General features: G+C 46.5%; 1 protein-coding gene across 3 annotated transcripts in view; it reads right to left on the bottom strand.

The window, feature by feature from the left end:
• Positions 1–13,318, bottom strand: part of LOC135811254 (nucleoside diphosphate kinase homolog 7-like) — a 23,763-nt gene extending 10,445 nt beyond the window's left edge. Inside the window, exons 1-9 of one of the 3 annotated variants that reach the window (XM_065324460.1) lie at positions 12,940–13,318; positions 12,682–12,908; positions 8,562–8,666; positions 6,859–6,920; positions 4,293–4,333; positions 3,530–3,599; positions 1,908–1,958; positions 543–631; positions 197–262 (exon numbers count right to left, since the gene is read on the bottom strand). In XM_065324460.1, coding sequence (XP_065180532.1) covers positions 197–262; positions 543–631; positions 1,908–1,958; positions 3,530–3,599; positions 4,293–4,333; positions 6,859–6,920; positions 8,562–8,666; positions 12,682–12,789 — 592 coding nt within the window. In that variant the 5' untranslated portion in view covers positions 12,790–12,908; positions 12,940–13,318. Of the gene's footprint in view, positions 1–196; positions 263–542; positions 632–1,907; positions 1,959–3,529; positions 3,600–4,292; positions 4,334–6,858; positions 6,921–8,561; positions 8,667–12,681 lie in introns of all 3 variants that reach the window. The other 2 variants (XM_065324461.1, XM_065324459.1) reach the window with 2 other exon arrangements.
• Between the last annotated feature and the right edge of the window lie 364 nt (positions 13,319–13,682).

Genomic DNA, 13,682 nt, shown 5'->3' with positions numbered 1-13,682 from the left:
CCCTTCGCTATGATCTCCCAATGTTGTCACTTGACTTCCATATGATCTCCCAATGTTGGCACTTGCGGCCTTCGCTATGATCACTGCATATTATTATGTAATCTACTTCAGTTGATTAATTACTGCTTCAATGACTAGCAAAGGTTAACCAACCGTCAAAGAAAATGGTTAATCACAGTCTTTATAACTAGCTTACCTGTGCCAAACCTTGCTCTGAGACTATCCGGAGCTTGAGACCTGGCATCAGCCGAGTTTGTTGGTCCTGGTCATGAATGCCAACCACAGATAAACACATAAAACACACCCACACACACACACACAAACACACACACACAAACGCACACACGCACGCACACACACACACACACACACACACACACACACACACACACACACAAACAAGGCATGTGCACGGTGAAAATCAAGCAAGATTTGCCCAGAGTATGGCTTTAGTAAGCACCTCCACCGATGTTGCTGGCAATACTCAAAGATTGGATATGACTTTCCCTGTTTTTTGTTTTTTTTTAAATAGTAGAACTCACCAATAAGTGCTCTCCATCTGCTGACGGCATTGTCGGCTAGTAAGCTGAGCGCCATGATTGGTCCTTCCGTCATGAACGATATCAGAGTTCTGCGCATGCGGGGTGACAACAGTAACACCATCATTACAACAAACACCGTAACCAGCATCAAAAGAACCAGCAGCATCAAAAGAACCAGCAGCAGCAGAAGAACCAGCAGCAGCAGCAGCAGAAGAAGCATCAACAGCAACAGCAGTAGCTGCTGCAGCAGCAGCAACAGAAGAACCAGCAGCAGCAGAAGAACCAGCAACAGCAACAGCAGTAGCTGCAGCAACAGCAACAGAAGCATCAACATCAGCAGCAGGAGCAGCAGTAACGGCAGGGCAGGAAAACCACGACAGGATTTTAATGCCTAGGGCAACAACAGAACATTGCAAGAACAGGAAGAGTAGAAAGTTTCAATTCTACTTCACACATCAGCCTTGGGGTTTGTGATATATTTCCTTTCTTCTCTTCCTGGACAAGTGTCACAAAAACACTCTTATGGCAATGTAGCCAATTGAGAACACAAATTATGCAGTTTTGAAAATGCAGTAGGGAAGAGGTTGTCATAGCCTTTTCTGGATTGCCGAAGATTTGAGAACCCCTCTTAACCCCTTTAATATCCTAACTCTTAGTATAAATAGTCCAAATAGGAATGAGTAAGACATGTAACAAATGGACTCTGGACTTTGTAATGCCTTCCTGTATTCACATACAAACTGTTACATACCAATACTAGTACACACTATCTACTACAGAGCCGGGTCAGTCGGGTCAGCGGCCCGGTTGCGGGTACTTGGACCCGGTTGGAGGGTACTTTGACCCGGTTGGAGGGTACTTGGACCCGGTTGGTGGTATTTGGACCCAGTTGGAGGTATTTGGACCCGTTTAAAAAAGAGCACTAACCAGGTCACTAGCTGGAAATAGTATACATGTACATACTGGTATGCTACATACACGTATACATCGGAGATCCTAAAATATTTACTGCTCCCTGATGCACATGCAGTATGCTAACCGCACTTGAACGTACCCAGCTCTGACCCGGTTGGACAAGTTGTGGCAGGTCCACGTGTACCCAAGTGGTTTGAAATCCTAGAGTAGGCACTGAGACACCTAGTGTCAATAAGATCATCACACGCTGAAGTTTGTTCAGCAATAAGCAACACATGGGCGTTTCACTGATAACCTCCTATAACACAGGATTTCCCTGATCACATTCTTCCCAGTATCATAACACCAACACCTGCCAATCCCCCCCCCCCCCAAGTGTTTGCACAAAGGCCACGTCCCTTGCTGGTCTACAATGCCCGTCTGAATGGTCGCTACCAGGGGAGTACTAACCTGAAAAATGGTTTAGCACTATGCTCGCGATAAAACTCTTCAGCCGCAGACCTGGACATAACAACGAAAAACAAAAAATCATTCATGGACACCAATATTTGCATACAAACACACACACACACACATACACACACACACACACACACACACACACACACACACACACACACACACATACACAAACACACACACACACGCACACACACGCACACACACACACTCACACACACCCACACACTCACACATACACACACACACACACACACACACACGCACACACACACAAACCATACACACTGTTTTTATTACATGCAATAATTGATTAATCCCACAACACCTGTGTACACCTACACCCTTCTGTAACTTCAACATGGATTGCACATACACATTAGATGGATAGGTAGGGGGGGGGGGGGAGAAAGAGAGTTGGATTGCACATACACATTAGATGGATAGGGAGGGGGGGGGGGAGAAAGAGAGTTGGATTGCACATACACATTAGATGGATAGGGAGGGGGGAGAAAGAGAGTTGGATTGCAGATACACATTAGATGGATAGGGAGAGGGGAGGGGGGGGGGGGGGAGAAAGAGAGTTGGGATAGGGGGGACCAGGAATAGTAGGGTGCCCATAAATGTTCCGGGCATACGACAGAGCTAGCAAACCAATGATAGTCCTGAATTCACGGTCATCCCACAACCAACGTGGAAATCCGGTCTAACATCTAGCGGCCCCAGGGCGATGGCCATGCAGCCGTGGATAAGCGGTTCACACACACAATTCTGCGCTGCAGCGCGGTGTTCGCATCGGATCAAAATGAGCACTGCATGGTCGCAGCGTTCTGTACACGCCGAGGGCGCCGGCCCCAGTCAATCGACTGCATTACCATGTCCGCTACAGTAGGAGAAAACATTGGTCACTGCAAAGCTAAACGCATGTTGCTATCCACCGCCGGCTGCCCTTTACAGCTACTGTTGAGCTAGGACAGATTGATAAACTCTCGCAAGTTGCATCGCTAGACTGAATCACCTTAGGGGGCAGCAGGTCAAGGCCGGGAGTGATATAAAAAGTGGCATAGACCATGGTTCATGCCGATTTTTCGGGTGCTATTATGTGTGACCCCCACCCCACCGCTGCTATGACTCACTGGTGCACACAGTAATTTTATTGGAAAGGTTGGGTTTTGCCTTTTCTCCTGATACTCAGTTACAGTTACTATGTACAATAACCTAGAGACTGGGAATGTCCAAATCCGTTGATCTCCGACCTGCAGAGAGTGCTCAATAGAGAGGTTAAGATTCACGTTATTTCTGACCTGACGCGCAATTTCACGTCAAATTGCGGGTAACACTCCAAATTTCGACGTGAGGTGCCGGTCACGTTGTTTTTCGACGCGCGAGCCAAATAACGCGAGCTGAACTTTCGCGTCACATCAGAAATAACGCTCACCTTAACCTCTCCAATGTCTGAGACAGAGCTTAGTACCCAGCAGACTCAGCGGAGGACGTTCAGATTGGTTGTGCCTCTGAGTTTCATGCCACCGCTGGGCAATCATCAGACAACGGGTAACAACATGGAGGTCCTCTGCTGAGTGTGCTATGCACTGGGAAGGTTCTGTACTTACTTGCTCAACACAACTGTCTTCATATCACAGATCTGAAAGCCTTCAGTGCAGAGAAACTCAAGCAGGAGAGCTGCAGGCAGAAAAACACCGCCAAATTCACATTTCACATAAGAACAAGTGAGACTGGTTTTCCGCATTCGTAGAAATGCCACCGCCCTACAAGGATCAAATCGCACACAACTAAGTCCAGTATCCAGTTGTAGTGGGTAACTCTTATTTGCACTAGGGCAGCATGTCTTCAGCAGAAAACAATTCCGTAGGAAACGCGAAGACAAGGAAGGCTTTTTTCTGGAAATATATTAATTTTCCTGCACAGATTTGCTCTGCTGAGATAGAAATTAAAACATTAAATAAATTCAGCACTCCTAGTCTAGACAGGTCATGTTTTCATATATTAAAGTCTATGCACAGTTGAGTCACCGTTATACACTGGCATGCCGTGCTTGGTAACATTCTTTCTAGCCTGGTTGTCCTTCGGCGTTCCGTTCTTCAGCGCTTCGTTCTTCAGCGCTCCGTGGTGAGCACACATGCTCTTTCCCTGGAGAAACCCCGTGCACCGTTTGTATGGTTCCTGGGGAAACCCCCTTGCACTGGTTGTACGGTCCCTGGGGAAACCCCGGTGCACTGTTTGTACGATGCACGTGCTGTATGATCGACGGACCGAACACACTCAAACATTCCACCTACAGAATACAACCATATATGGGAGGTGATGGTGGTAACTGAGTGGGTGTTGGGGTAGGTTAGACAACACGTTGCTTACGCATTTTTTCCATGATGTCCGGCTTGAATATCGCCAGAGTTCTGCAAGAGAATTCAAGCAGGGAATACAACAAAACACAATCAGTTTATTCAGTATCATTCCAGATTTCATTCAATTCTCCTCTGATGTGATGGGACCGACCGGGTGAGAAAACAGATATTTTGGAGAAGACATGCTCACAACTAGAGTACTGTCATACTGGTTGAAGTATGGCTGACTGCTCACTTCCGCGACGGAGGATTTCAAATATATAAATCAGAAAGAACCAGGAGGAGAAGGAGGAGAATGAGAGGGAGAAGGACGTAGGTATTATTTGCCAAACATCCCAGAGGAGAAAATTCCGTGAAGAAATTGATGTCCATGAGACATACACAGTGTAGCATATGCTGGCTATGGCTGATATACTTCAGTACAAAGGCACATGTTTGCTTGTGCACACTGGTGATAGAAGAGAGGTCCACGGCAAGCTGGACAAGCTAGTGTGGATATAATGATTTAAAACCAAAGAGACGGGGATGGTAGGTGTGATAATTTGGTGATGCTTTGTATTATCAAGGGTAAGCAGCAGCATTTGGCCCTGTCCATATTGGTCAGCACACCACCACACCAGAAATACGCTCTCTAGCCGACCTCGACACGTTGCCACAGCACACCAACACACCAGAACTGCGCTCACCAGCCGACCTCGACACACGTTGCCACAGCACACCAACACACCAGAACTGCGCTCACCAGCCGACCTCGACACACGTTGCCACAGCACACCATCACACCAGAACTACGCTCTCTAGCCGACCTCGACACATTGCCACAGCACACCACCACACCAGAACTACGCTCTCTAGCCGACCTCGACACGACATTGCCACAGCACACCACCAACAAAGGGACACAACCTTTGGTACTCTGTTCCTTCATACACACAATGCTGTTTTGAGTATAAAACTATCTTCAGTGACTGTAGATATTGTAGAATGGCTAAGATAGTGAAAATCACCTTTTTTGTACCGAAGCGGTAAGCATAATGCGCACGACCGAGGCACAAAGAATTGGGGTGCGTTTGGTTGGTACGATCTTGAACAGGATGGAACAGCTGGCGCACATAGAGCAGCTTCATGTCAACCAAATGGTACTCCAGAAACAGAGCACATTTTTGTGAAAAATATGCCAAACTTGGTGCATTCTTCAAAATGTGTATGGATCACCATGGTCACTTTGTACGGTATGACGAGTCCAACCCAAGCGCGCATGCACGTGATCATTCGGGATCAAAAGCGATGTTCCCGCCAGGTTTCACTGCGAAAAAGTGAAACTGCTCGGTCTGCTCCGGCCTCGAGGCCGGAGCAAGCAGAACATGTTCTGGCCGACCCAGAACAGGTGCAGTCCCAACCAAATGCGCTGTTCTGGTGAATCCTGTTCTAGGTCGTACCAACCGAACGCGCCCCAAGGCTAAGCAAAATGACCAAGTGCAAATCAGTGTTAAAAACTAAACTGGGGACAATGTACAGACGTGATGATATGAGTTGATAGTGCTAATAGTCAGGTGTGAATTTCATACACACCACTACACATAGCAAGTAGCAACTTGAGAGGCCCCCGAGGCATGCACTGTGTCCACTCCCGCACTACACCGCACCTCAACATTGTCTCATCACATCCTATGACAGGCAAAAAATAAAGTAGCAGTGTTGAAAACACACACGCTCACAGAATATCGCTCGACGGGCCATGGGCTCGTCTATCGAAAATTTACACCCGGCTGTTAGCACCATCAACTCATATTATCACGTCTGTACATTATCCGCTTTGTTTTCAGTGTTCGCATTTGGTCATTTTGCTTGGCCCTATTCTTCCTGAGGCGTGCAATTATGCTTACCCCTTTGGTACTGACAAGGGTATTTTTTCACTATCTTAGCCATTCTGCAATATCTACGGTCACTGACGAGAGTTTTATACTGAAAATAGGCGCAGGGTGTAGCCAGTGTGCTGACAGTGCTCAACACGGCGGAGGCAGAGAGTAATACAGACTTGTTGTTCTGTTCTGTACTGAAAATAGCAGTACCAAGGAACCGGGTACCAATGCCATGGATGTGTCACTTGCTGATGGTAAGCTGTGGCAATGTGTCGAGGTCGGCTGCAGAGCGCAGTTGTGGTGTGGTGGTTGACGACAGATATGCTTCGTCTTACTTTAAAAAAAAATATTTAAAAAATAAAATAATTTCGACGGGTTCGCGTACCAGGCAGGTCAAGAACAAGGAGTCCTACAACTCCCTGGTCAAGAACCACCTTTCCGCTTCCGTGGGACGCCACCACCCCATGATCAGGCTCCTTTGGCCTATGGTCGGTGGATCTGATCTTTCCTTCCCCACCGTTTAGGAGCTGCGTCTTAATTTTAAAATACCAATAATTGGGATAAATTCTACGGTCATTACCACAAATCAACGCACTCAACATCGATTTTGGAAAACCTTCATGACTTCGTTGATGAGTGGTGACCACGGCAGAATTTATCCCATTTGTATTGCTGCTCTGAAGTTATTGCCTCAACATCGTTTATTCGTCTTACTTTTCTTTCGCCATGGAGAGTTTAATCTTGGTGAAAGTGTCAGAGTACTCTGCAAACTTCAGCTAGGTACCGCGGTTGACAGCCATCGGCAAGGATCCCATGGAAGAATACACACACAAACACACAGCAAAGGAGACGCATACACAAACACACACACACACACACACACACACACACACACACACACACACCAAAGGAGACGCATACCCGCACACGCTTGCACACACACGCACACATCAAAGGAGACAAATACACGCACACGCATACATGCATACACCAACACCCACACACATGCACACACACACATGCACACACACGCACACACACACACACACACACACACACACACACACACACTCACACACACACATATTCACCCAACCACACAAACAATGAAGAGGACACACAGACAGATAGACAGACAATAAGTTATGTCCACAAAACCACCACAAATTGAAATTCCCTGTGGTAGAAAGGAGTTGACAACAGCACTGTGCTCCGTACTGTATAAAATACAAAATTTCATTTAGAAAATCTTTACTTACATCACTCCATTAGCAGGTTCGTTACGTATTGAATTTCGTTTTTGGTCGAGGTTTGTTGCCCCGGAACGTACAGAATTTCTTTAGTAGAAACTTTAGTTATTTTCAGCCCCTGACGAATATAGCGAAAGTTAATTCCAAACAAAAATTTGTACATTATAGTTTATTTTATATATTATTATTATTATTATTATTGCCTGTGTGGATTCACAGGAAGTGTGAGTTACGAAGTCTGAAGAGAATGTTGGACGGCCTCTGCTGGGATGACGACTACACCATAGCTCAGTGGTTAGAGCATCGCTGGCTACAAGCGAGGGTCCCTGGTTCGAGTCCTGGTGGTGACAGTCAATTTTTTCTTCAGACCTTTCCCGTTTGTCTCTTTCCCTCAAACCAGTTAATATTTTATGACTTGGGGCTCCCCGCGTGCTAGTTTGTACGTGAAGTGTGTGGGTTACAGTGAGGGCTGCGTCCCACCCGCCTGTGTGGATTCACAGGAAGTGTGAGTTACGAAGTCTGAAGAGAATGTTGGACGGCCTCTGCTGGGATGACGACTACACCATAGCTCAGTGGTTAGAGCATCGCTGGCTACAAGCGAGGGTCCCTGGTTCGAGTCCTGGTGGTGACAGTCAATTTTTTCTTCAGACCTTTCCCGTTTGTCTCTTTCCCTCAAACCAGTTATTATTATTATTATTATTATTATTATTATTATTACAGTATACATGACCACTGACTGTACTCTGTATTCATGACCACTGACTGTACTCTGTATACATGACCACTGACTGTACTCTGTATACATGACCACTGACTGTACTCTGTATACATGACCACTGACTGTACTCTGTATACATGACCACTGACTGTACTCTGTATACATGACCACTGACTGCACTCTGTATACATGACCACTGACTGTACTCTGTATACATGACCACTGACTGTACTCTGTATACATGACCACTGACTGTACTCTGTATACATGACCACTAACTGTACTCTGTATACATGACCACTGACTGTACTCTGTATACATGACCACTGACTGTACTCTGTATACATGACCACTGACTGTACTCTGTATACATGACCACTGACTGCACTCTGTATACATGACCACTGACTGTACTCTGTATACATGACCACTGACTGTGCAGTACGTACCTGTCGACCATGTAGATTAACTGATGAACCAATGTAGCACTGATCCAGCCTGATAGACTCCTCCTTGGTACGTTTCAGGAATATACGCTTGTTTTTCACATCAATCTACAATTTTTGAACAAGGCAATAGACAGAAACACACAACAGCAGACAGACAGGCAGAAAGCCAGACAGACAGCCATACAGACAGACAGAGAGATAGGTAGAAAGACAGGCAGGCAGCCAGGCAGGCAGGCAGATAGACAAAATAAGGCTCAAATGCACACACACACACACATACCATAATGTATACGCCCGTCTCAAGAGAAGCAAGCAAATCTGCAAATGCACTTGATGTGCACCCACAGATATTCTCTTATAGCAACGAGAGCGAACAAGATCTGAATGAGACAGATCAAGACTTGCGCCAGATAACTGTCTAATCCACACAACTGGCGAAGCCATGTGAATCGACCACCAGTGCACACCTGGTCTACACCACACGGAGTACATCGGCATAAAACGGCCAAGACAGTTAGTTGCCTATGCACACCCTACACTTGCTGGGGTAACCATGGTAACCAGTATAGACAGAACGCTGCTTTGATAGAAGCAGACACTAAATGCACTGGTACCTTGAAGTGAAATTGGAGTACACACAGAGACACACACACAGACACACACACACACAGACACACACACAGACACACACCGACACAGAGAGACACACATACACACAGAGAGACACAAACACACACAACGGCAGAAACCAGGATATGATGCGATCCGGAGTTTCATGCTTTGTAGGCAACCGTCCTACAGCAAACCGAATCAAACTGATATTGTCCCAGACGGAAATATAATAATGAATGCTGTATATGGGATACATAACACAGGGGATGAGAGTGGTGATGGGTATTACTAAGGCTGTGTTCTGTGTGTAAGGGTGGGGGATGAGAGTGGTGATGGGTATTACTAAGGCTGTGTTCTGTGTGTAAGGGTGGGGGGATGAGAGTGGTGATGGGTATTACTAAGGCTGTGTTCTGTGTGTAAGGGTGGGGGGATGAGAGTGGTGATGGGTATTACTAAGACTGTGTTCTGTGTGTAAGGGTGGGGGGATGAGAGTGGTGATGGGTATTACTAAGGCTGTGTTCTGTGTGTAAGGGTGGGGGGATGAGAGTGGTGATGGGTATTACTAAGGCTGTGTTCTGTGTGTAAGGGTGGGGGGATGAGAGTGGTGATGGGTATTACTAAGGCTGTGTTCTGTGTGTAAGGGTGGGGGGATGAGAGTGGTGATGGGTATTACTAAGACTGTGTTCTGTGTGTAAGGGTGGGGGGATGAGAGTGGTGATGGGTATTACTAAGGCTGTGTTCTGTGTGTAAGGGTGGGGGGATGAGAGTGGTGATGGGTATTACTAAGGCTGTGTTCTGTGTGTAAGGGTGGGGGATGAGAGTGGTGATGGGTATTACTAAGGCTGTGTTCTGTGTGTAAGGGTGGGGAGATGAGAGTGGTGATGGGTATTACTAAGGCTGTGTTCTGTGTGTAAGGGTGGGGGGATGAGAGTGGTGATGGGTATTACAAAGGCTGTGTTCTGTGTGTCAGGGTGGGGGGATGAGAGTGGTGATGGGTATTACTAAGGCTGTGTTCTGTGTGTAAGGGTGGGGGGATGAGAGTGGTGATGGGTATTACTAAGGCTGTGTTCTGTGTGTAAGGGTGGGGGGATGAGAGTGGTGATGGGTATTACTAAGGCTGTGTTCTGTGTGTAAGGGTGGGGGGATGAGAGTGGTGATGGGTATCACTAAGGCTGTGTTCTGTGTGTAAGGGTGGGGGGATGAGAGTGGTGATGGGTATTACTAAGGCTGTGTTCTGTGTGTAAGGGTGGGGAGATGAGAGTGGTGATGGGTATTACTAAGGCTGTGTTCTGTGTGTAAGGGGCAAAGGACCTGTACGTTGCTAGTTCTGGTCCATTCTCTCTTGACATAATTATTACTAGTGGCTCGACACCCAGGTTTTTGTTGTGTGCATGTGTTTGTGTTGATGTGTTTTGTGTGTGTGTGTGTGTGTGTGTGTGTGTGTGTGTGTGTGTTTGTGTGTGCAAGCGCACGCGGGCGGGCGCGTGCTGGGGAGTGTATGTCATGCGCGGGTTGGTGTTAGATCCATGCTCACTTGTATCGATATAGTACATTCTGAGCATGTCTGGGTTCGAGGAAACATGATGCCCTTCAATGGTATGCACAAGAACATCACCGTGTTATTACAACATGGGACAAGACAGCATGCATTTGTATAACCAAGAGTCACAGAGTACCGAGGTTATGTACACTGGGTTGTACCACCAATATTACAACATGGGACAAGACAGCATGCATTTGTATAACCAAGAGTCACAGAGTACCGAGGTTATGTACACTGGGTTGTACCACCAATATTACAACATGGGACAAGACAGCATGCATTTGTATAACCAAGAGTCACAGAGTACCGAGGTTATGTACACTGGGTTGTACCACCAATATTACAACATGGGACAAGACAGCATGCATTTGTATAACCAAGAGTCACAGAGTACCGAGGTTATGTACACTGGGTTGTACCACCAATATTACAACATGGGACAAGACAGCATGTATTTGTATAACCAAGAGTCACAGAGTACCGAGGTTATGTACACTGGGTTGTGCCACCAATATTACAACATGGGACAAGACAGCATGCATTTGTATAACCAAGAGTCACAGAGTACCGAGGTTATGTACACTGGGTTGTGCCACCAATATTACAACATGGGACAAGACAGCATGCATTTGTATAACCAAGAGTCACAGAGTACCGAGGTTACCGTATTTCCGCAAATAAACGGCCGTCCTCGTATACAACGCCTTCCTCGTATACAAGGCCGGGGCAGGGGGCGATTGAAAAAATAAAAGACCGTCTCCGATTAGAAGACCGGGCCTACTAAATGAGTCTTTGGTCTTGTGTTAAAAATAGAAGACCGTGCTCAAACTGTTTAGAAGAAAATTGAAGAACGTGCTCAAACTGTGTAGAAGAAAATTGAAGAACGGGGGTAAAACTGTGTCGCGAGAAATAGAAGACCGGGGGTCAAACTGGGTTGAAAGAATAAAAGACCGTCCTCGAATGCAAGACCGTCCTCGATTATAAGGCCGGGTTAGGACGAGGTTGAAAAAATAGTAGACCGGCCTACTATTTGTGGAAATACGGTATGTACACTGGGTTGTGACACCAATATTACAACATCGGACAAGACAGCATGCATTTTGTATAACCAAGAGTCACAGAGTACCGAGGTTATGTACACTGGGTTGTGCCACCAATATTACAACATAGGACAAGACAGCATGCATTTGTATAACCAAGGGTCACAGAGTACCGAGGTTATGTACACTGGGTTGTACCACCAATATTACAACATGGGACAAGACAGCATGCATTTGTATAACCAAGAGTCACAGAGTACCGAGGTTGTGTACACTGGGTTGTACCACCAATATTACAACATCGGACAAGACAGCATGCATTTTGTATAACCAAGAGTCACAGAGTACCGAGGTTATGTACACTGGGTTGTGCCACCAATATTACAACATAGGACAAGACAGCATGCATTTGTATAACCAAGGGTCACAGAGTACCGAGGTTATGTACACTGGGTTGTACCACCAATATTACAACATGGGACAAGACAGCATGCATTTGTATAACCAAGAGTCACAGAGTACCGAGGTTGTGTACACTGGGTTGTACCACCAATATTACAACATGGGACAAGACAGCATGCATTTTTATAACCAAAAGTCACAGAGTACCGAGGTTATGTACACTGGGTTGTGCCACCAATATTACAACATCGGACAAGACAGCATGCATTTGTATAACCAAGGGTCACAGAGTACCGAGGTTATGTACACTGGGTTGTACCACCAATATTACAACATGGGACAAGACAGCATGCATTTGTATAACCAAGAGTCACAGAGTACCGAGGTTATGTACACTGGGTTGTGCCACCAACATTACAACATGGGACAAGACAGCATGCATTAATTTTGTATAACCAAGGGTCACAGAGTACCGAGGTTATGTACATGTACACTCGATTGTGCCACCAAGTGAGCAACTCACCATTTCCACGCTGTTATCTTTAGGATAGAAGAGGAAGTTGTAGCGTCGCACTATGCCCGCTAGCGAATCATACCACTCCACGAGGAAAGCGTAGCGTTCACCTTCCATATTACCCGGTGAACTGCTGACTACTGGAACAAAGCGCCGGCAAGAATGTCCAATGGTCTGGTGGCGAGTGGAACTACTCACGATACACACAGCTAAGTTCCAAGCTGCCACACTCGAACCTGGCCTGAGCGCAAGGATTGCCACTCTAACCTGGCCTGAGCGCAAGGATTCCCACACTCGAACCTGGCCTGAGCGCAAGGACTGCCACACTCGAACCTGGCCTGAGCGCAAGGATTGCCACACTCTAACCTGGCCTGAGCGCAAGGATTGCCACACTCGAACCTGGCCTGAGCGCAAGGATTGCCACACTCGAACCTGGCCTGAGCGCAAGGATTGCCACACTGGAACCTGGCCTGAGCGCAAGGATTACCACACTGGAACCTGGCCTGAGCGATATGAACACCATGTACCGGTGAGTATCCTATAGGAACTCTGAATATTCCCGGAGCAAATGTCTCAATGATTAGGACACCGAGGCAACTATAATAGTCTTGTTCTCTTCACCGTCTTTCAAACATTCGATTATGACCATGGCACGGGCATGATTGCTGTAGTTCTGTCATCAAGCAGATTCAAAAATGTTTGGCCTCAACGCACGACTCCACGAGTAGACAGGTACATGTACAGAGCGCTGGCTAGTCTAGCCTACTACTAGTACTAGTACTAGTAGTAGTACCAGTACATACCTAGTCTATTATGATTGCCAGTAGGTCTACGGTGCACCGGTGGCGCATGGCGATGTGTCACCATGGTCACTGTCAAGCGGTCACACCATGCACTCACATCAACTACATGTACAACGTAGTTTACATTGGTCGCTTTCGATTACACGCATTTCGGCATTTCTAGAATTAGTTATTGTCGATTACACAAAAAGTGACAAATTCCGTCGT

This window comes from Sycon ciliatum, chromosome 3, assembly GCF_964019385.1.
Source record: "Sycon ciliatum chromosome 3, ocSycCili1.1, whole genome shotgun sequence".
In the NCBI taxonomy this organism is placed as follows: domain Eukaryota; kingdom Metazoa; phylum Porifera; class Calcarea; order Leucosolenida; family Sycettidae; genus Sycon; species Sycon ciliatum.
Note: the sequence above shows the minus strand (reverse complement) of the source record. Positions and strands in the feature narration are given on the sequence as shown.